This window comes from Oncorhynchus clarkii, chromosome 2 (assembly GCF_045791955.1).
Source record: "Oncorhynchus clarkii lewisi isolate Uvic-CL-2024 chromosome 2, UVic_Ocla_1.0, whole genome shotgun sequence".
Taxonomy (NCBI): domain Eukaryota; kingdom Metazoa; phylum Chordata; class Actinopteri; order Salmoniformes; family Salmonidae; genus Oncorhynchus; species Oncorhynchus clarkii.
In genome coordinates, this window is record NC_092148.1 from 21,960,035 (window position 1) to 21,984,517 (window position 24,483).

Sequence of the window (24,483 nt, forward strand, 5' to 3'; positions counted from 1 at the left end):
GAAGGGCCCTTTAAAAGGCTCCTCGGAATTCCTCAATTGTGAAACATACTGTAATCGATTGAAAGGGTCTTACTGAATGACAGGAACATGACAAAATGTGTGTTCTGTCGATGTACTCTGGTAAAAAATAGTAAGCATTGGAGTGAACGCATCGATGAAGGCATCAGGGTTGACTGTGTTGATTGAACAGCTCTGAGTGTAGTTAGTGTCGCATCATAGATCGTGTCGAAATATTGGGAATGTGTGGACTGAGATCTTTCTGCCCGCCCGTCTGTCTTGACCGTCCGTCCGTCTGTCCCCTCAGGCGTCCAGCATAGAGAACAAGCAGGACTGGATCAAACACATCCGGGAGGTGATCCAGGAGCGTACCATCCACCTGAGAGGAGCCCTGAAGGAGCCTATTCACATCCCCAAGGCCACCACAGTCAAACACAAGGGCAGAAGGTACAGTACAGTACTCCACCTAATATCAACCTCATCACTTCTCACAGCCTTTCTTACAGATACAGGACTGACTGCATGGGACATTGGTTTTATACATTACAGTTATTGTTCTGTCAGTACCGCAGCACAACCTAACATTAAAGTGCCCCAACAGTATTTGATTGTGAGAGCTGCCCCGCCCTGTCTTGATTCCTCTTGTCCCTCTGTAGTCATGGAGATGACCTGGACAGCCAGGGTGATGCCAGCAGTCAGCCAGACACCATCTCTATCGCCTCCCGTACCTCTCAGAACACACTGGACAGCGATAAGGTGAGTCACCATATGCTGCCCATTGCCTTCCAACAGCTACGCCATTCAAATACGACACATTGCCAACTCCGGAGTCTGATGTAAGACAATGGTCTGCTGCTACAATCCCTGCAGTTTAGGGCTTCACCAACGATGGCTGTTGGTCTCTGTTGTGGAACAGCGGAGATCTTCACAGTATCATTTGACACGTTAGACTCTAGAGACGTCTTTTCAACAGCATTTCAAACTGTAGCCTCTAAATCCAGTCCTTTTTAGGAGAGACCGCAACCAGACAAGTCAATTAGAAAGAAGTATTTCAAGACATCGTTTTAATTTGGACGGGCTTCCTGTGAACCAGTTAGACTTTTAGACTTTTCCTTTCCATCTCAGAGATGAACATGAGAAACATGGCTCGTCTTCAGGAAGGAACAGAATGTGTAATTTTATCAGGCAATAACAGCACAGAAGGATATCACTCCTACTCACAGTCAGAGCTATATTCTCTCACACAAACACTCTGCCTCTTTAGGGACCATGTTTCCCTGCCAAAGCTGGACTTGCAGTTATTCTGCTCTATGCAGCTATGCTCCTAATTCAAGGAATTAGGTTCAATTTGACTTAGCCACAGTGGTTGAGTCCCAAATGCTACCCTATTCCCTTTATAGTGCACTCCTGGTCAAAAATAATGCACAGCAAAATGAATATGGTGACATTTGGAAGACATGCATAGTATGTCCCTTTCTGTAAGTGTCCTTCCTGACACAGTGCAGCTCTGGTTCTGTCAGGGTACAGAAAACAACACAGAGAGGGTCAGTCAAGGTCACAGAGAGGTGATGAGGGAGAGTCCTTGTGTCCTCTCATGTCCACTAATGGGCCGTAGTTCCTTTAATGCAGGGCACAATCACTCACAGTCAACTCTCTCTTTCTCGCTCTCTCTTTTTTTCCTTTCTCCCTCTCTTTCTCTGCCTCCCTCTCTCTGTCTTTCTTTCTCTCGCTCTCTGCCTCTTCGCCTGGTGTTGTGAGATCTGTGAGAGGCAATGACAGAGTGGAGTTGTGTGTCGGCGACGCGTCAACGAGTGTGTCAGCCTCCCACTAGCTGTACCACTCTCTGTGTCAGTGTCATATCTCCAGTCTCTCTTTGGAGAAGGCACAGCTGGTACAGTAGACAAGGAAGGGAGTGCTTTGGCTCTGGTATATAGTACCTAGATACCATCGTAGGGCCATCGGGCGGCGGGATATGAGAGTAGGTGGGCCTGCGTGTTACCTCAGGTCAGTGTGGTTCAGGGTTAAGTTAACCTTGTGTCTCGTCGATGGATTAGATTCAGCATCAGGAGCATCAGAGTATGAAGGAGAAGAGGACAGAGGACAGAATCATGGAGGACAATAAAAACTCAGGTCCGGTGTCTCAGCTTTTGAACTCTCTGGCTTTGCCTCACTACCAATGGGTATGTATGGATCTCTAGCAGTTACTAACTAGCCATGTTGGTGGGATGTTGGTTGGAGTCCTTAATTGGTTTAATTTGATAGTCATTTGAAGAACGTGTTGTCAGTGTGGAACTGCCGAGGGTGATCGTCATTCTCCTGTAACTGATTTCCCTGTTTGAAACGTCCCTGATGTGCTCAACATCGTCAATGTATATTTAATGGAATACTGTATATGGCAGTTTAATGGACATTTTCTCCCCCTGCATCTACTGCTTTAGAATGTCAGAGCGTTTCTTGGGTCATGTTGAGGCATCTGAATGTGTGGCGAGTGACTCACCAGAATGACATGTTTACAGTACAACTCAGTACAGTTGAGCTACAGTAGCTACAGTATGTGGTTGGTTTGGAGCCTGCACTGTGGTGAGTGACTGCTCTGATGGCCATCAGAATAAGCTCTTACTCTAGCCTTGTGACTGAGACTGGGTCTGGGGAAACGGAATGACTGACAAGTGGCAAATCAGCAGTTCTCAGGGGGACTTGGGGACCTTCAAACCCATATAAGAACTCAGTTGTTGACATGCTAATAATAGACTCGCTATTGCTGATTAGTACATCCTAAGAATCTCACCATTTAATGACATGTAGTTATATTTCACACCCTCATTATGATACTGCTCCTAAACATCAATATATTCAGGCTGTTTCTTTGAGGTTTCAAACTATTCCTTTATGTCATGTAATGTTTATAGTAAGTCTGACATGCTCCCTCTCTCTCTCCCTCTCTCTCCCTCTCCATCACTCTTTCTCTCCCTCTCCATCCCTCCTTCTCTCCCTCTCCATCCCTCCCTCTCTCCAGCTCTCTGGTGGCTGTGAGCTGACCGTGGTTATCCATGACTTTGTGGCTAGTAATGGCAGCAGCTCTGAGCTGACTGTACGGAGGGGTCAGACAGTGGAGGTGCTGGAGAGGCTCCATGACAAGCCAGACTGGTGCCTGGTGAGGACCACGGACCGCTCCCCTGCCCAGGAGGGCATAGTACCCTGTGCCATGCTCTGCATCGCTCACTCACGCTCCAGTATGGAGATGGAAGGACTCTTCAACCACCACCACAAAGGTAGGCCTTGATGTTGGGACTGAGAAGGCTGGAACACACACAGACACACAGACACAGATACATAGACACACTGTCAGCCTTGCTGTTGTGAGGCACCTGGAATACAGTACGGGAAACGATTACATGCACACATCATATGGTTCTAAGCAGGTGCTGGAGATCAAATGATATGTTCAGCTAAAGTAAAAAAATAAAATAAAATGTCTGGCGTCAATCTACCATTAGGTCTGGAACACGCGCGCGCACACACACACACACACACACACACACACACACACACACACACACACGCACGCACCGTCTGTACCTTGGTCCCAGGGGGTTTCTAGTGGGCGAGTGTGTACTTGCAGCCAGTGAAGGATTCCAGGTGCTCCCTGTTTTGCAGTCTGTAGAGGAAGTGTTGATGACTCACGTGCTGCTGTGGAAAACATATTGATTACCACCTACATTATTCTGTGGGAATTCATATAGACATGACTAACTCTGGGAAGTCATACATGCATACGTGGCCTGTCTCTCATGGTTCATATTCGTCAGGCACCAAACGGAAGATAACTGACTGAAACAGGTAGAGACTACCTGAACTTGTCAAATATAAAACACACGCATTTTTGTTTTCTGTTACAAAACGTTTTGCTACCGTGTGGCCTTCAATATGACCCTGTCCTTTTGACTGGACAGTGGTTTTTCTTCATCTTTCTTCAAAGGAGAAGTAGTTATTGAGCTCCATGACCTGACCCCATTCCAGACCCCAGGGGATGAGATCAAAGAAACCTGGGTGGCACTTGGAGCTTCTGTTCTGTCATGACTGAGTCACTCAGTAAAGCTTTGTTCCTGTCAGATGGCCCACCCTCCTCCTGTCCTGGTCTGTAATAAGATAGAGGTGATGTTTGTGTACTATATACTGGTGGTTCCCATGGTGCGGCCAAGGCTACCTGGGGCGGCAGGTATCCTAGTTGTTAGAGCGTTGGGCTAGTAACCTGAAAGGTTGCTGGATCAAATCCCCTAGCTGGCAAAGTTAACATCTGTCGTTCTATCCCTGAACAAGGCAGTTAACCCACTGTTCCCCGGTAGGTTTTCATTGTAAATAAAAATGTGTTCTTAACTGACTTGCCTAGTTAAATAAAGGAAAAAATGATATGCTGATAGGTTTCCTAAACATTAGGCTCTTCATAATTTTATAAGGGAGTGGGGAATCCTGTATTTTGGCTTAAACCAGGTAGTGTTTGATGCATGTTACACACTTGGATGGTTTTCTCCAACTAATAACAAACTTAAGGATTTCCCATCCAGTTCTTTATTATTCTGCTGCCTTCAAGTTTCATGTGTGCTTTTTTCCCATGTTTTTCCTGAGCGCCTGTAGGAGCATCAGAACTTCTTAGACGGTCCGTTCTTATACCCGCGCAGCGCCATAGCTTTCCTATTTTCTGTAGTGAATTGTTATGCAGACTGAAGACTCCCCTCAGCAGGGCTCCTTTAGAACTAGGAGGATGAATATGTCCTTGGTGCTCCCCTTGTCTTTGTGGTGCTTTGTCCTTGAAGCAGAGCATGTAGGCCTAGGCCTTTTTCTCAGGGCAGTGGACGGATTAGGGGTATGGGTGGGAAGATCTGGGAACTCTCCTCTTCCTACTCCCGACTGGTGCTGTCACCCAGATGCATGGCTGGGCCAGAATGAGTGCAGCCTGTGAGCAGGAGGTTTGCCCTGGTAAACGTCTGGGAGTTGTAGAAGGCGATGGATGGATGTGTCTCACTAACTCACAGGAAGACTATTCATTCATTGTTTTTCCTCATTGCATTCCCCATCCCTTGGACTTAGAACAAAGCCCTTGCTGGCTGGTTGCCTGTGGTGAATTAGTAGCTGTCATAGCTTGTGTCAACCCCACAAGTTCTCAGAAAATGCTGTGATGTTTTTGCAATTAAGTTTGTAAACTGAATTAGCAAAGCTACTGCTTTTTGGCTATTTTTGTATTTTCCAACTATAGAACCATGGACTAGGACAGGGTTCCCCAACTGAAGGCCTGCGGGTGGTTTTATTTGGCTCCCCAGGTTTTCTGGGCCAAAAAAAATCATATACGTATATATTTATATTTTTGTTGAATTTTAATTGTTGGACATAAAAGACTGTAAAAACACCAGAAAATCAGCTCCAAGTGATTGACATTTTGGAAATATCTTCCCAAGTATTCCCATACATAATAGAGAGACTTTGGTGATCGTATACAAATAATTATAATTCATAATAATTGATTGGATTTATATAGCACTTTTATACCACCTGAGGTACTCAAAGCGCTTTACATAGTAGGGGGAAACTCACCTCATCCACCATCAATGTGTAGCACCCACCTCAGTGATGCATGGTGGCCATTTTTGTGCCAGAACTCTCACCACACATCAGCTATCAGGTGGAGAGGTGAGGAGTGATATATGCCAATTAGGAATGAGGGGGAGGATTAGGTGGTCATGATGGAATGTGGCCAGGTTGGGAATTTAGCCAGGAAACCGGGGTGAACACGGTCAGCACACCCTTTTTAACATCCCATCTGAAAGACGGCACCCTACGCAGGACAATGTTCCCAAATGTAATCAAGGTTTCAAATTATGTTTCATTTTTTGGCAAATATTTTATCTGTTTAGGTTTCTTGCGGGCAGTCTGCATTTTAAATATATATATTTTTATTATGTTCCGGCCCCCAGACCATCCGCCCAAGAAAAAATTGGCCCGCAGCTGAATCTAGTTGAGGATCCCTGGACGAGGAAATGCCACCATGACTATCCCCAGGTAGAGCAGTGTGGACCGAAGTGTTCAGTAGGGGGAATAGGGACATCAATAAGTTTCGCCTATTTCTAAAATGTGCTAAAGAGACAATATAGCAACACTTCCCTTCAGTTGCTGATTCAGCTTAAAACGGTTACCTTCTCAAAGGTACCAGGGAGGCCTTAGCTTTTTTGGTGTGGCGCACGTGTGTGTGTGTGTTCCACGTGTGTGTGTGTTGTGCACGTTGTGTGTTTTGGTTCTTACAGGAAACAGGCTCTGTGGTTAGTGCCCAGAGATCCTGATGAGAAAACACACAGTTGAACAGGGAGAGTTTGTGTGGGCTGTCTGTTTTACTCCTCCAGCCCTGTATGCACTGCAGGGTAGATTGAGATCTGACTGTACAAATGTGTGAGAGGCACCTTAGAAGCTACAGTCAGTCACACTACTGAATGTTCTTAAGTGTATTGAGCTTAGCTTAAATAAGGACATTGCAACTGTGCTCAGAAGTAAAGCTGCAACTATATATGCTACATTTCTACAGGACATACTGCTTGGTCCAAACATACCAAAACAGTCATGAAGAGGGCACGACAAAACCTTTTCCCCCTCAGGAGGTGAAAAGATTTGGCATGGGCCCCCAGATCCTCAAAAGGTTCTATAGCTGCACCATCGAGAGCTACTGGTTGCATCACCGCCTGGTGTGGCAACTACTCGGCATCTGACCGTAAGGCGCTACAGAGGGTAGTGCGAACGGCCCAGTACATCACTGGGGACAAGCTTCCTGCCATCTAGGACCTATATAATAGGCAGTGTCAGAGGAAAGCCCATAAAATTGTCAGAGACTCCAGTCACCCAAGTTATAGATTGTTTTCTCCTCTACCGCACAGCAAGCGGTACCGGAGCGCCAGGTCTAGGACCAAAAGGATCCTTAACAGCTTCTACCCCCAAGCCATTAGACTGCTGAACAATTCATAAAAATCACCACCGGACTATTTACATTGACCCCCCCCCCCCCCCCCCCCCCCCCCCCCCCCCGACTTCGCCCCCCATCTACATGTACAGATTACCTCAGTTAGCCTGTACCCCTGCCCACTGACTCAGTACCCCCTGTATATAGTCTCGTTATTCTTATTCTTATTGTGTTACTTTTTATTATTACTTTTTATTTTAGGTAAATATTTTCTTCTTCTTTAACTGCACTGTTGGTTAAGGGCGTGTAAGTAAGCATTTCACGGTAAAGTCTACACTTGTTGTATTCGGCACATGTGGCAAATAACGTTTGATTTGATTTGTGGAAGCTGAGCCCATGCTGTTTGAGAGCTGGAGCTTCTACTAGGGGTTTTATGGTAAAGTGTGCCGTCTGATTCTAAATGTTCCTTTGGGACAGAGGAGGCTTGCCCTCACAGTACAACAGCCCACTCTCTGGGAGAGTAGAGAAGAGAGAGCAGATCCCATCCCACTAACACAGCAGAGTGATCTCATCTGAGCTAGAGGATACAGCTTCTTCCTGTAGCTTTTTCTTAAACTACATGATTCTTTATATGTTCTCCTAAAATTATTTTGAAGAATTGGATTTTAAACAGTGTGAGAACTTGAATAGTACCAGGGCAGGTTGCCATGGCAAATGGAATACGGTCTATTTTTGCTGTTAGTCCTCTGTACCATATGAGTTCTCAAGCGGGACCCTCAGAAAACTGCAAATTCTGGCTGCTGGATTTGGGTATGTAACGATACTGTATAGGACCTATATAGAACCCGTCCTTTAAGTGTTCCAGTCCATTAACGGTGTAGAACAGGCTCCAACTTTGTAATGGATTGTTATTGTTGTGATCATTGGTGTAATCAAGTCAAATATTTAATTATTGTTTACATTATTTTGCAGCATACCTTTTTTCACAGCCTACTGTAGAGTACATATCAACAATAACGTCTGTATTGTATGTGATGGCCTGGGGGATAAGTACAGTAGGCTATTATATTGATTGAATGGGTGTTATGGAGTGGATTATATTGGTGCATAAAAATGATTGAAATACCATATTAAAGCTGGCACACTTTGGACTAGATTAAGAGCTTCTGAGTCACATGTGGGACAGACACAGACAACCAGACAGACAGAGAAACAGACCGGCATGCAGGCTGGCTGGCTGACTGATTGATTGGCTGACTGAATCAGCCATGTTACTACCTGTTGACGGAACAAACCGTCTATATATAGCTGTAGTAACTGTGTTTGTTCCTGGTGCATCCCACCCACCTCAGTGCTGTCCAAACCCTATCCTCCTCCTCGCCAAATTCACCAGGATCAAATAGTTAGCCAGCTTACTTTCCTGAATCATCTTTAAAAACTCCATAGTTCGTATAGCTCATAGAGAAAGATTGACTTGAAATAGAAATGTATGAATAACTTGACATGATCAATAACCCATAGCTTTCTGATCAACAGTTACATCTGAATGTGTATTCATGTTAGCCGGCTGATTGATCCTTGCTTTGTGATGATCCACCCCTCTGCTGATATTCTTGTTATTGTAGACATGAGGAGAACAGACAGACACAGTATCACCCACTGCATCACACAGCTGGCTTGGCCTGTGTGCCCTCCTGTCCTGTGTCTGATGAGCCTTGTTAGGTTTCCCAGGAAGTGGGCCAGACATCTTAATCCAATTGTGACAGAGGACAGTGAGCCACCACTCTCTGATTGGCTTGGACTGTGCCACATGTAAAGACAAGATTAAATCGAGAATAGTCTGATGGGTGATAATATTAGCGTATCACTTGTGAATTAAATATTATCACTTGTGAATGATGCCCAGGGTAAGGCAAGAAACAATGCATGCCTTTTTTTGCGACTTTTTCAAATCATAGGCCCTAACCCTTATGTAGCCTATCCCATGGGCCTATATGTTTTGATAAGGTTTGTATCACAAAAGTGGCTAAATAACTTCTTAAAATTAAGCACATTAATCTGCTTTTCAATGGGTGTAGAGCCTAACTGGCATACATACACAGCGCATGAGTTTCAAGTTTGGGGAAGATCATTTTCACCATAAAAATGCACCTTTATAATAAAAGCATTACATGCATAATCACATTTTGTGGTCACTTTTGATCATGGTGTTTTTTTGCTAATGGAACATTTGTGCGTATAGCCTACTTCTATGTGCACATTGCTGCACTTATAATGTGAAGAAATAAAAAGCCTAATAGTTTATCAACATTTTAAACTGTTAAGGGGCAGAACGACAGGATCAGACTCATTGAGTAAAAAGTTGTTTTTGATGCTAGTGGTTGTATTCATTTGGGATCTATCGCATCCCACAACTGTCGCAGACTACGTTTGGAATATGTATTTCTCGCACATAATTATTATATATATATATATATATATATATATATATATATTTTAACTAGGCACGTTAGTTAACTCTTGGAACTCCCTCTCCCGGATCCGGGAGAATTGTCATCAACTGACACTAATTAGCATAACGCAACGGACAAAAAAATATTACTAGAAAATATTCATATTCATGAAATCACAAGTGAAATATATTGAAACACAGCTTAGCTTAGCTTAAATTATGCTTTACAGCCAAAGCAAGACAAACATTTGTGTAAGTTTATCGATAGCCTAGCATAGCATTATGCCTAGCTAGCAGCAGGCAACCTGGTCACGAAAATCAGAAAAGCAATCAAATTAAATCGTTTACCGTTGTTGAGCTTCGGATGTTTTCACTCACGAGACTCCCAGTTAGATAGCAAATGTTCCTTTTTTCCAAAAATTGCATTTTTGTAGCAGAAATAACTCTGTTAGTTCTTCACTTTTGGCTGAGAATTCGACCGGAAATTGCGGTCACGACAACGCCGAAAAATATTCCAAATTAGCTCCATAATATCGACAGAAACATGGAAAACGTTGTTTATAATCAATCCTCAAGGTGTTTTTCAAATATCTATTCGATAATATATCAACCGGGACAGCTGTATTTTCAGTAAGACCGGGAGGAAAAATAGCTACCTCTGTCTATTACGCAATAATTACTCTGAGAGCCCTCAGCCGGACACTTACGCAATGTAGTCGTTTACGCTCATTCTTCAACATAAAGGCGTGAAACTACGTCAAAATGCTGTAGACACCTTGGGGAATACGTAGAAAAATGAATATGGTTGATAGCCCATTCACTGCTCAATAGGGACGCATCGGAACGCAGAGCTTTCAAACATGAGTCACTTCCTGATTGGATTTTTCTCAGGCTTTCGCCTGCAATATCAGTTCTGTAATACTCACAGACAATATTTTTACAGTTTTGGAAACTTTATAGTGTTTTCTATCCTAAGCTGTCAATTTTATGCATATTCTAGAATATTGTCCTGACAAAATAGCCCGTTTACTTTGGGAACGTTATTTTTCCAAAAATGAAACTCGTGCCCCCTAGTTTCAAGAGTTAAGAACAAATTATTATTTACAATGACAGCCCACCAGGGAACTGCCTTGTTCAGGGGCACAACAACAGATGTTTACCTTGTCAGCTCTGGGATTTGATCTAGCAATCTTTCGGCAATCTTTCGGCCCAATGCTCTAACCACTAGTCTACCTGCCACCCCAAAAATAGAATAGGTCAACTTTTGTACTATGGGGGATAGTAGATTGACATAGGCTAGTGCTTTTGTTGTTCATTAGGCCTACTCATCTTGTTGGCTGACGAAATGTAAATGTGGACAGTTCTTCCAATATCTTCAATATGCTCCTCGGAATTGGATAAGGATTTGTGAATTGGATAAGGATTTGTGAATTGGATAAGGATTTGCGCGCAGTTGTGAGAGACTCGATGAGGTGAAGGAGAGAAATGTGAGAGGTGCTTTGGAGCACACAGCACGCAGGGGGAAGGGAATTACAATTATTATATTCAGCACAACGGCCACTGGCCGCAAAAGGCATGTCTTTTTTTTAGGGGGAATTACGGCCACACAAAGGGGATGCTGCCGGGAAATTCAAGTCATTATCAAGTGCTTGTCAAATTGTGAAAGAGAGACTGATGAAGTGTGTACAGCCTGCACAAAAAAAACAAAGCAGAGCTCATGCCTTTCATGCAACTTTTTTCAAATCATCATTAGAGTCGTGTCATGTAGCCTAAGAATGTATTCAAACTCAAATACCACAACTAGAGTTACGTAATAACTCTAAATTAAACATATAGGAGGACCTGTTTCTTTGTTAACCCCCCAACACAGAATAGCCACATGTGCACATTCCCTCAAATAGTTTGGAGAAAATATCCTATCTATTTTATTCAGTTTTGTTCAATTGTATTCTTCATACTATAAAATAATGCCACGGAAATCTAAGCAAATCTTGTCTGCTAAACGAACTAGTGTAGCCCAAAACCATATGGCATAGCCAGATCAGGACCTAACATAAGGACAACTCAGACTATGCTATTCTGTTCTTCTGAAATAGACTACATTTTCTTCATATCATGTTTCTTTAAACCTGTCTAAAATAAATAATACATTTATTGTGAATGTGTAGGCTATATTACATGGATTTATTAAATGTAGATGTTCCAAAAGTCTGCATCAGTGGCTTGTAGACTATGTGTGGAAGCCAGGAAATGATAAATGTGTTTAGGTTAATTAATGGTCAATTACCGTGGGACCAACAGCAATTTGCTTGACAATCAGCGGCTGACGCAATTTCATGACTGCCACAACCCTACTTGTGATGCAATAATTTCTATGATAATGTAGAATATTCATTCATGATGTGGCTCATGCAATGGAATGTATTTTTTGTAATATCAGTTGAGTTGAATCAACAAATCACAGCACATACTGATGGTACACTTCCTGCTTTTACTTCTTGCTTTTACTTCCTGGTTTGCTTCGATATTTACTTTCACAATTGCTGCCAGTCCAGCCATTATGCCATCATTGACTTGATTGAGTTCTATTGATATGGCAGCACATGCAGCCAGGAGAGGAGGAGAGGAGAAAAAAAATGTGTTAAAAAATAAATAATAATATATATTATTATAATTAATTTTTTGCTATTGAAACAGTTATTACGGTGACTGTGGGCATTTGTCTGGTCAATTACTGTCATCCAAAATCCGTGACAGCTCTACTCCTCACCCCCATTCTGTCTCATACTTTACTGCTGATAGTGACCTGAAATGTACTAGGCAGACAGGGATACCATATTTACATGTGTTTGAACGTACTGCATGTGTCATGCCAGAACCTATTGTGTCTCCTAATCCCTAGGCTTTAGCTCAGCGGGCTCACATAGTCACAGCAGACCCGGGTTTGGGACAGGTGTCAGTAGTGAGCTCAGTGACTGAGGTGACTGATGAAGACCCACTGGCGGGAGATCAGAGTGAGGTCACCGCAATGCTTATTTTCCTACCCACTACCCAGAGACGGGCTGCATCCCAAAAGGCACTCTATCCCCTATATAGTGCACTACCTGGTCAAAAGAAGTGCACTAAATAAGGAAAAGGGTGCCATTTGGGACACAGAGACAGTGTCCCACAGGGGGCATGTCTGTGATGTCTGGGGTTATTTTACACCCTGCTGAATAAACAATGGACAGGAATGTGTCAAGGCTGGTGACCCTCCTTCTGTTAAATCACTGTCTACGTCTACGAGGACACGCAGATCTCTCAAACCAATAATAGATCTCGCCCCAGGAGGCACCTCTCAGGGCAGCACTTCAAAGTTAGCTAGTGACGCTGCTTTGTAGCTGTGACAGGACTGTAAGATCAGATCATCATTATTGTCCCTGAGGGGAAATTGGTCTTGGACATCTTTGTCTCAACCACACAAAAATACATGAGTACAAATACAATATTAAAAGAGAAGTTATGTTGTGTTCTTCGCTGAAAATACTTTTGGTGTCCCAGTCAGCCAGACTAGTTATTTTTCCTTCATACAGTATATGATACCCCGTAGCCCACTTTCTGAGGTGATTGATGGGCTGCCCACAGCCTGTGAGAGCTCTTCAGACCTACTCTCAAATAGCGCTGTTACACCAGGGGTCAGGCCCCTTGCATGCCTCTGTCCTGTTTGCTCAATAGGTAGAGTGGATACAGACTGATGTGTAGAACTGTGCACCAGACTGAGTTTGCCCCCCTGCCACTAACCCACAGGCAGACAGGGCTTTTTAATGGGAGAGTTCAAAAGCATTTGATGTAAATGTGAGAGATATACTATAACTGTACCCTTTTAGCCAGCCAGATGAGACAATATGGACAAGGAGTAAGTCATTTGTGTGTCTCCTTCAATGTAATCGCACTGATACACTGTGCGACAGCTCTGTACAGTATTGGAGAGAAGGAAGGTTTTACTGGGCACCGTGGCATGAGTGTGGGCCTGTGGGGAGGGACACACTGAGCCCTGTCTCTGTGGTGTACTAGAAGGCTAGGTTTGTTCAGGTGGAGATTTGATGCCTGTTTCCTTCCTCCTCTCAGAATGGAGGATGGGGCTGGGTACGGCTGGGCTGGCCTGGAGGTGTCTGCCTAGTGGGTCTGGCATAGTCTGCTGTACACATCCAGTGTTACTGTAACACATGGTCCTGCTAGCCTTCTACTGCTCCACTTGGTCAATAGGACCCTGAAGCATGACTGAAACAGCCCGTAATGGCTCCTTCCTTTATGTCAGTAATATTGTGACACATTTGATTAATAGAGTCCGGTTTTCATGGTATTTTGCTACGAGTTATTTACAAGTCTCTTGAAAGCCCTCGGTTCTCCCCTGCAGACTTAGAGTACAGGGCTGTGTGAACACCTCATCTTCTCAGGCTCAATGGCTCGGACTCCCACAGCTGGGTTAGACCGAGAGTAGAGCGAACACATGCTTTATATCAGGAGGATATTACACTACAATATATAGGTCTCCTGAAGCCATTTTAACTAAGGATTGTGATCCCCATTAAAACCCACCATCCACCCCACCCTGTGACACACATGTTCGCTGTCACGAAAGATGTGAAGATAATGAAGTGTCTATCAGAATATACTGTAACTACATACAATGCTATTCCCCACAGAGTGAAAAGAGGAGAGGAAGGGCTACTTCTTTTTCAATCTTTTATTTTCAAATCAGTTGAATGTATTTTTAAAGAAATGCACAGTGTCCATAAACAGGTATTGAGACATTAGTTGGAGTTGTCAGAGCAGTCAGAGAAGCGCAGGGCATCCCTTTTGCTCTAGTCACCAGCAGCCTCCTGCTTGCCGTACATTGTCTTCTCCATGGTCCTCTTCTTCCCCATGCAGCTAAGGAAGGCACAAGATGAAACGTACCAATCAGTGTGGTCTATTAATACATGTTGCTATGAGATGAACATTTTAACCTTCAATTTCATCTTATATGGAAGTGAGTTCTGGCCCTTATCTATAGTTGACGTGATCTATTTTCGATTCCAAGCACCCTTTCATTTAGATACGCATGAGGCTAAGAGTTGAGACTGACCTGATGAAGTCCTCCATGGCGTCGAGGCGCTGCTCCATGCCCTCCATCCTCAGCAGAACCTTCTCCTGAAGCTCCATCATCAGAACAGCCTTGTTGCTGTCCCCTTTAGCCTGGCACTGGAGCAGTCCTCCTTTCCCTTGGCCTTGCCTTGTCCACTTCCTCCTGCTGAGCCACAGGCGAGCCAGGCAGATGACCAGAAATGCCCCCCCGAGGGCCAAGATGGTGCAGTCCAAGTCAGGCATGGTTATGGAGTCCAGGATGGAGGTCTTGTACTCCTCCCTTCTCTCCACCACATGTCTCAACTCGTCTGGTGTCATATCCATGCCAACTCTGGACCAGGTTGGGAGTTTGCAGTGCTGCACACCAATGCACACCATCTTGAGAAAATGTATGGCTAAACGTGAGGATGAAATAGCCCCAAAAGGCTCCTAGGCTTATTTGCTCCTGGGCTCTTTGTAGGTCTAGAGATGTGTCAGTCTAATCCAACCGTGTCTGAGGAACGAATGAAGGCCTGGGCCATTGGCAGCCTCAGATCACCCTCAGCAGTCCCATTGTGACATCATTTAGTGCCATTTGACATCGCTAGACTGTCATGATGTCACAATCCAACCCTGCCTGTATCAAAGCTTGAGCCAATGAAATGCAGCCCTAGACCATCTCAGCAGGCCTAATGTGACATCATAAAGCAGTCAAATGACACCTTGAATCATTTTGTGAAAATGGCACCCTTGCATGCACATCAAAATGATTGTAGCAAACATAGTGCCATATGGAATGATGAATTAAAACTGAAGGGAAGGTTATTAACTCTATTCATACACTGTCTTTCATCTGGCGCACTATTCAGCCTGACTTGTTTGCGCAACATTTTGAAACAGTATGGAAGTAATTTACTGTGCTATGGCTTTAGGAAAACAGCTGTAGAGACTTCATGAAATCATCCATGGCCTGGCTTGAGAACATCTCCTGAGATTGCTCTTGGCTGCTAAGAGAAACCCTTTCGACATGGCCATGGGTGTATCCTCCTTTTGGCCTGAGTCTCACTGTACAAATTTAAAAAGAAAAGTCACACGCTCCTCTCTCCTTGCTGAGACCCACTATGACCCACGATGCACTAGTGCAGCAGCACCCTGTTAATAATACATGTGTGATCAGTCCATGCCAAAGGCCCGATCAGTACATGATAATCATGGGGTCATATGTTGTTGTTGTGAATTGATTCGTTTCTCAGTGTTAGAAGTCCTAAGATTCTTTAAAAGGCCTGTCGTCTTTTCTCATGGCAGCATACTGTAGGTACATGTTATTTTTACTGAGCGAGTGGTGCACTGTTGGGGAACCCTGACCCGTCCAGGATGGTCATCATGCCCTGTCAGAAGCTGTTGTGGTTAGACCAGATCAGTAGGAGGATCTGGTCACACAGAGTCCAGTTCACTGAGAGACAGAACCAACCGGTGAGAACACAGAGGTCACCTCACTGGTCATTTTACTCTACTGCCGTCAGTAGGCTAAGAAGCGGGCCACACAGAGACAGAAGAAACACATGGAGAATGCACTACGTATCCGTCTATTCATCAGAAGTTCAGTTTTTGAAGGATACAAGATTTCTATGAAGCCGGGACCTGGGCAATCTATCCACCCTGAGTAGCATCTCTCAGTTTACATCAGCAGAAGCACCCCACACTGCACCACATTTAAACCCACAGCCTCAGCCAAGTCCTCTCCCACACCTCTCAGGGGAGATAGAACCACAGGAGAGGGAGGTGGTGGGCATTCAGCCTAAAGTACACACACACACACACACACACACACACACACACACACACACACACACACACACACACAGAGAGATAGAATAGCTTATGCAACTTTTATATAATATTGTGTATTCCATGGTTTTTAAAATGAGGTTCATCCAGTTCACTTTCGAAGGAGGAACGTCTATCGATAGACACTTCAATGCAGAGGGTGGACACGCAATGTTAGGATGCGATGCTCCATTCTAACCAACATGTACTAAAATGGAATGTCTGCGTATAGATACATAAATAATTATGCCTCCTAGGTAATGAAGTACCTTGCAAAAGTGCATCTAATCTCATTGGTACCCTCATAGCTGAATTCAGACCCATTCCCAAGATACTGTGCACTGTGACTGACCTCTCCTTCTCTCTCTCTCTCTCTCTCTCTCTCTCTCTCCTTCTCTCTCTCTCTCTCTCTCTCTCTCTCTCTCTCCATGTCTCTCCCCATGCAGACACCCTGTCTGTGTCCAGTAACGATGCCATCCAGCCTGGCGCCAGCCACACCCTGGGCTTCCACAGCTCCCCGGGGCCCAAGCGACCGGGCAACACACTGAGGAAGTGGCTGACCAGCCCAGTGAGGCGCCTGAGCAGCGGCAAGGCCGACGGACACGTCAAGAAGCTGGCCCACAAGCACAAGAAGAACCGCGACGGACGCAGCAAGAACGCAGACATCGCCGGCTCCCAGAAAGACTCGGACGACAATGCCGCCACGCCACAGGACGAGACCATCGAGGAGGTCTGTTCTATTGGTCACCCCTATCACTCATATATCACTTCCTTTCTTTCTCTTTTACATTACCTGTTCAACATTAAATATCTCCCTAATTTCCTTCTCTCCTTTATTTTGAGCCGATTGTGTTCTATGTAGTTGTAAGCTCTATTGTCGTTGTCCCTTTACAGAGGATGAGGAACGAGGGGCTGAGCAGTGGGACTCTGTCCAAGTCCTCCTCCTCTGGGATGCAGAGCTGTGGGGAGGAGGAGGGAGAGGAGGGGGCTGATGCTGTACCCCTGCCTCCCCCAATGGCCATCCAACAACACAGCCTGCTGCAGGCTGACTCTCAGGACGACAAGGTGAGACACACACACAGTCACACACACTTAACAGGCCTCCATGAGGTTTAGTTAGAGTATATCAAAGAGGGGACAATCATCTTTCCTGTAAAATCTTTTGGAAAATAAAAAGAGACATTGGTAAATCAATGAATGTATTTATTTTAGACCAGTTTGTCTGAAGAGGTAGATATTTTATACCTATGCAGTTTAGCTTCATTCATTCATCATCACAGAACAGTTATTGTAACTAGAGCGACAGGCGTTTCTTTGACACTAATACCATTGTTTTCTCTTCTTTCTTAACTTTGCTTTAAATTTACCATAGCTTTATGTTGATTTTTGTTCTGCCTCTGTTTTGTCTCAGTTCCCGTACCTCTCCATGTAACTGCCTACGCTCTAGTCACACTCCCCCAATCAACCAACCAACCAGCCCTGACTTTATTTTACTTCCCATCCATCCTGTCATGCTATCTCCTCACCCTCGTACCTCTCCATGTAACTGCCTACGCTCTAGTCACACTCCCACAACCAACCAACCAACCAGCCCAGTCTTTATTTTACTTCCCATCCATCCTGTCATGCTATCTCCTCACCCTCGTACCTCTCCATGTAACTGCCTACGCTCTAGTCACACTCCCACAACCAACCATCCAACCAACCCTGACTTTATTTTACTTCCCATCCATCCTGTCATGCTATCTCCTCACCCTCGTACCTCTCCATGTAACTGCCTACGCTCTAGTCACACTCCCACAACCAACCAACCAACCAGCCCAGTCTTTATTTTACTTCCCATCCATCCTGTCATGCTATCTCCTCACCCTCGTACCTCTCCATGTAACTGCCTACGCTCTAGTCACACTCCCACAACCAACCAACCAACCAGCCCAGTCTTTATTTTACTTCCCATCCATCCTGTCATGCTATCTCCTCACCCTCGTACCTCTCCATGTAACTGCCTACGCTCTAGTCACACTCCCACAACCAACCAACCAACCAGCCCAGTCTTTATTTTACTTCCCATCCATCCTGTCATGCTATCTCCTCACCCTCGCTGCCCTATGTTTCTCTAGGACTATTGTTGCGGATGTGACAAATACTCCATTTGCTGTAGTTAGTGAAGTTTGACTAGAACTGACTGACTACCCCTTTAAAGACCTGGCCTTGTTTAGCCTGTTGCTATTGTTTAGCCAGACTAGCTGTGCTTGTGATTGGCCTGTTGCCCGGGTTATCCCTGTTGTAATGGAGTATTTAACAGCACATGTACATTGTTCAGTCATATGCTCCACTGTGGTGCCAGTGCTCAGAACCTTGCTCCAACCAACCCCAACCCCCGCCTCATCCCCTGTATCCTCCATGCTAGCCTGGCCCCACTAGGCCCCTATTTGGCCCTGATTAGGGAGACCATACCCATTCCTTATGGGGTCATTTGGAATGTCGGGCGGTGTCAAAACACGTCAATGGTGAGCGTCTCTAAGAAATGAATGTATGATGCGGTGTTGTCATCATGTGCTGTAATATGTAGAAACATTTTTAATACAGTGACAGATACTTTCCAGAAAATATTAATCAAATGTAGTGTAAACATATATATTTTTTTATATACAGTTGAAGTTTACATACACTTAGGTTGGAGTCATTAAAACTTGTTTTTCAACCACAAATTTCTTGTTAACAAACTAGTTTTGGAAAGTCGGTCAGGACATTTACTTTGTTCATGACACAAGTCATTTTTCCAACAATTTACAGACAGTTTATTTAACTTATAATTCACTGTATCACAATTCCACTGGGTCAGAAGTTTACATACAGCTTGGAAAATTCCAGAAAATTATGCCATGGCTTTAGAAGCTTCTGATAGGCTAATTGACATAATTTGAGTCAATTGGAGGTGTACCTGTGGTTGTATTTCAAGGCCTACCTTCAAACTCTTTGCTTGACATCATGGGAAAATCAAAAGAAATCAGCCAAGACCTCCACAAGTCAGGTTCATCCTTGGGAGCAATTTCCAAATGCCTGAAGGTACCATGTTCATCTGTGCAAACAATAGTACACAAGTATAAACACCATGGGACCACGTAGCTGTCATACCGCTCAGGAAGGTGATGCGTTCTGTCTCCGAGAGATGAACGTACTTTGGTGCGAAAAGTGCAAATCAATCCCAGAACAACAGCAAAGGACCATGTGAAGATTCTGGAGGAAACAGGTACAAAAGTATCTATATCCACAGTAAAACGAGTCCTATATCGACATAACCTGAAAGGCCGCTCAGCAAGGAAGAAGCCGCTGCTCCAAAACCGCCATAAAAAAGCCAGACTACGGTTTGCAACAGCACATGGGGACAAAGATCATACTTTTTGGAGAAATGTCCTCTGGTCTGATGAAACAAAAATATAATTGTTTGGCCATAATGACCATCGTTAAGTTTGGGGGAAAAGGGGGGGGGCTTGCAAGCCGAAGAATACCATCCCAACCGTGAGGCACAGGGGTGGCAGAATCATGTTGTAGGGGTGCTTTGCTGCAGGAGGGACTGCTGCACTTCACAAAATAGATGGAAAATAATGTGGATAAATTGAAGCAACATCTCAAGACATCAGTCAGGAAGTTAAAGCTTGGTTGCAAATGGGTCTTCCAAATGGACAATGACCCCAAGCATGCTTCCAAAGTTGTGGCAAAATGGCTTAAGGACAACAAAGTCAAGGTATTGGAGTGGCCATCACAAAGCCCTGACCTCAATTCTATAGAAAATGTGTGAGCAGATCTGAGAAAGCGTGTGCGAGCATGGAGGAATACAAACCTGACTCAGTTACACCAGCTCTGTCAGGAGGAATGGGCCAAAATCCACCCAACTTATTGTGGGAAGCTTGAGGAAGGCTACCCAAAATGTTTGACCCAAGTTAAACAATTTAAGGCAATGCTACCAAATACTAATTGAGAGTATGCAAACGTCTGACCCACTGTGAATGTGATGAAAGAAATAAAAGCTGAAATAAATCATTCTCTCTACTATTATTCTGACATTTCACATTCTTACAATTAAGTGGTGATCCTAACTGACCTAAGACAGGGAATTTTTACTCTGATTAAATGTCAGGAATTGTGAAAAACTGAGTTAAATGTATTTGGCTAAGGTGTATGTAAACTTCCGACTTCAACTGTATATACCATATATATATATATATTACTTATCCATTTTTACTTAACACTTTTCTTACAACTGTATTGTTGGTTAAGGGCTTGTAAGTAAGCATTTCACTGTAACCTGTTGTATTTGGCGCATGTGATAAATAACATTTGATTTGAACATTAAACCACACACCTCTCACACTCTCTCTCCTTTCTCTGTCTCTGTCTCTGTGTATGTCTGACTCTGTCTCTCTCCCTCCCTTCCAGGCGGCCTCTCGTCTATCGGGCCGACCCAGTAGTTCAGAGACACCCAGTGCGGCTGAGCTGGTCAGTGCCATCGAGGAGCTGGTCAAGAGTAAGATGGTAAGATACAGCCATCCATCAGTCTACCACACTGCTGTCAGCTACGCACACGCACGCACACACACACACACACTGCCAGCTCAGCTCAGGCCAGTCTGGTGCCAGGGTGGATGTGACGTGTGACGGTGCCATGGCCCACCAGTCATCTGTGAACCATTTGAGTCACCACACCAACTGGCTCGTTCTCTTCATAAGACCTGGCACAGCACTTTAATGCTGCCATACTTTGTCACACGTCACACCCTCATCGCAGCAACACCACTGCTCTCTCTGCTATCACAGTGATTGTATGGAGAAGCTCAGTTTACTCACTGCATGTTCACAATGAATATACAGTAAGTTCTCTCTCTCTCTCTCAGTCCCTGGAGGACCGTCCCAGCTCTCTCTCTGTGGAACAAGGGGACAGCAGCAGCCCCTCCCTCAACCCCTCTGACAACTCCCTCCTGTCCTCCTCCTCCCCCATCGATGAGATGGACGAGCGCAAGTCGGGTTTCCTCAAAAGACGCCAGTGAGTTCAGTTTCACTCCTCCACGTCTCATATGTAGAAACAGAATGACTAGAAGTGTCGCCCTCATTCAAGCCAATGAGGCCGTAATGGGTGGACTGGTGTTGGGCCCTTTCTAGTAATTCTATTTCTAGGGTCTCAAAGCCTACAATATGCCCTGAGCCATCAGATAAAACTGTCCTGTGATGGTCTAGCTAAACAATCCTCTCATTGTTTACTTCACCTCTCTCCCCTACAGCTATGTGTTACTGGAGCTGGTGGAGACAGAGAGGGACTACGTGAGAGACCTGGGTTCAGTGGTGGAGGTGAGAACACCTTGTTTCTTACTTTACTGTAGGCCCATAATCAATGACTCACTCCTCTCCATCACACTCTGTTCACGTTCTAGACTTGGTCAAAGTGCTAGGTCCCGTCCACAAAACAATCCCTAATCCTTACGACCCCTAGGCTCTCCATATACATCAAAATGAACTGTATAGGTAAAATCAATATGGTAACAGCTCCACCTTGCCCTCTAAACATACATGTAGTGCATATACCTATCAGATCAGATCACCACAAGTGCCCTAAGGGGCAGAGGTTGTTTGTGGACAGAGCATTGGAATAGTATTGGCTGAATTTGGCACTGTGTCTAGTCCTGTGGTCACCTGAATATCTTATCTCCCCTTCAGGGCTACATCAGCAAAATGAAGGAGGACGGCGTGCCAGACGACATGAGGGGAAAAGACAAGATAGTGTTTGGGAATATCCACCAGATCTACGACTGGCATAGAGAGTAAGACGAGAATAGTACCTACCTACAGTACTAGCGTTATTATTAGTTTGACTTTTATATTAGTGTATTTATCATAGTAATATTTCTTATACTCTTCTCTGATTGGCCACAGATTCTTCCTGGGAGAGCTAGAGAAGTGCCTGGAGGATCCTGATAGGCTGGCTCCCCTGTTTGTCAAACAAGTAAGAGCGATTTGATGATTTTCATTGGCCAAAATATACCATCAATAGTGGATGCCGCTGTGCATCATAACAAGGTTAGTGCTAAACCTTAACATTAACCCCCAATCTTAACCATAATCCCTCATTTTAAATGCAATGGGGTACAGACATCCCAAGGATTCCAGATAGCAAGGACCATAATACCACTTCCTCACCATTTCCCTTGTTTTGTTTCCTTGTTTTCCTGCTAGGAGCGCCGGTTACACATGTACATCGTGTACTGTCAGAACAAGCCCAAATCAGAGCACATTGTGTCTGAGTACATAGACACTTACTTTGAGGTAAGAATACACATACTCCCTCCACACATACCCCGCAAGTCGGTTTATTCCAGTCTCTCGAACTGAGCACATATTTCATCATAAGAGCCACATTGTTTCCTGTTCTCATACCTTGTGTTATATTTTTACGCAGTCCTTTGTTTTTACTGTGTGCAACTAAATCTAATGGCTCCCTGTGTATTTTAGGAGCTCAAGCAGCGTCTGGGCCACAGACTCCAGATCACTGATCTTCTCATTAAGCCTGTGCAGCGCATCATGAAGTACCAGCTCCTGCTGAAGGATTTACTCAAGTTCTCCAAAAAGGCTGCAGTAGATACTACTGAGCTGGAGGTAAGAACTACAATCTGGGTTTGATTTGATGGCCTTCCACGCCTAATAACATGGACGAGCATTAATATTGCTCTGGTTTTGTTTTTATCTAAAAGTTATACTTGTTATAATATATTATGTTTTCTATCTTCTCTGTTTCTCCCAGAAAGCGGTGGAGGTCATGTGTGTTGTGCCCAAAAGATGCAACGACATGATGAACGTTGGGCGTCTCCAAGGCTTTGACGTAAGACTCTGTCTTATTCAGGGAATAGAGAATGTGGTCTTTCAGTTCGATCTGGCTCAGTTTAGAAGGTCACAAATTCTCCAAAATAGCTTACTTGAATTTGATTTCAGCCGTTAAGTCACATGGATCATATGATACTTGGGAGAAGGGCTTGGGTTTGCTGTCTCTCTCTCTATTTTCACTCGTTGTATTATATAATATTATGCATATAATATGCATATTTCATCTGAGTGGCTAAGAATGAGTCTGAGGCTGTCCTCTCTCCTTTTATTTCTATGTATTTTATTTAAAGGCCCAGTTCAGTCAAAATTCTGTTTTCCTGTTTTTTATATTAAACTGACATTGTAAAAGTGTAAACAAATTTGATTTCAAAATACAATCTGGTGACATCACCATGTGTAAATTGGTTAAACGACCAATAACAAAGAGTTACAGCTAGTTTTCAGTTTTGCTAAAAGCTACTTTTGCCCATTTGAATGGAAATCTATTACAGTAAGGTTGTTACTTGTTACCCAGAAATATTTTGATATGGTTATAAAACGGCTGCATCGGGCCTTAAACCTTTATTTAACCAGACAGCCGATACATTGGTATTCCCCCATGCAGGGCAAGATTGTGGCCCAAGGCAGACTGCTGCTCCAGGATACCTTCATGGTATCAGATCAGGACGGGGGGCTACTCACAAGGATGAAGGAGAGGAGGGTCTTCCTCTTCGAACAGATCGTCATCTTCAGTGAGCCCCTGGACAAGAAGAAAGGCTACTCCCAGCCGGGATACCTCTTCAAGAACAGCGTCAAGGTATGGAGCATCGATCGTGATCATCTCCCCTAATCAATCCACTTAGATCATATTACAGTGGATGGATTTTTTGGGGGCTGGACATTGCTGGGATAGTAATTGCCTTAAGGGCCAAAGTCATTTGAATAGTTGTCTAATTCTGAAAACACTCACATCCCCTCCTCTCCCCTATATCTTGTGTGTGTGTCCAGGTGAGCTGGCTGGGCCTGGAGGAGAGCACAGATGACCCCTGTAAGTTCACCCTGACCTCCCGGTCATCCAGTGGCGGTGTGGAGACCTACGTGATGCACTCAGCCAATCCTGGAGTCAGCCAGATGTGGGTCCATCAGATCACCCAGATCCTGGAGAGCCAGCGCAACTTTCTCAATGGTAAAAAAAGACACATCACGGTTCATCTGCGTAACTGTGTAGTGATATTATGCTAGCTTCTCCCAGGTGGCAGCATAATCATATCATATGATTACAATGTTTCATCTGTCTCCCTGTGTAGTCATCCACTCCATAGAATGTATC

The 24,483-nt window shown here is 44.3% G+C and overlaps 1 protein-coding gene across 5 annotated transcripts in view; it reads left to right on the plus strand.

Annotated features, from left to right (window-relative positions):
* LOC139424372 (triple functional domain protein-like) overlaps positions 1-24,483 on the plus strand; it is a 143,003-nt gene that overhangs the window by 110,519 nt on the left and 8,001 nt on the right. For all 5 annotated transcript variants that reach the window (XM_071176162.1, XM_071176128.1, XM_071176138.1 and 2 more), the window contains 15 exons: positions 305-444; positions 654-753; positions 3,014-3,269; positions 16,748-17,031; positions 17,196-17,366; positions 20,742-20,837; positions 21,197-21,345; positions 21,581-21,647; positions 22,014-22,117; positions 22,230-22,299; positions 22,530-22,619; positions 22,806-22,949; positions 23,095-23,172; positions 23,779-23,970; positions 24,162-24,339. In XM_071176162.1, the coding sequence (XP_071032263.1) occupies positions 305-444; positions 654-753; positions 3,014-3,269; positions 16,748-17,031; positions 17,196-17,366; positions 20,742-20,837; positions 21,197-21,345; positions 21,581-21,647; positions 22,014-22,117; positions 22,230-22,299; positions 22,530-22,619; positions 22,806-22,949; positions 23,095-23,172; positions 23,779-23,970; positions 24,162-24,339 (2,119 nt within the window). The remainder of the gene's footprint in view (positions 1-304; positions 445-653; positions 754-3,013; positions 3,270-16,747; positions 17,032-17,195; positions 17,367-20,741; positions 20,838-21,196; positions 21,346-21,580; positions 21,648-22,013; positions 22,118-22,229; positions 22,300-22,529; positions 22,620-22,805; positions 22,950-23,094; positions 23,173-23,778; positions 23,971-24,161; positions 24,340-24,483) is intronic.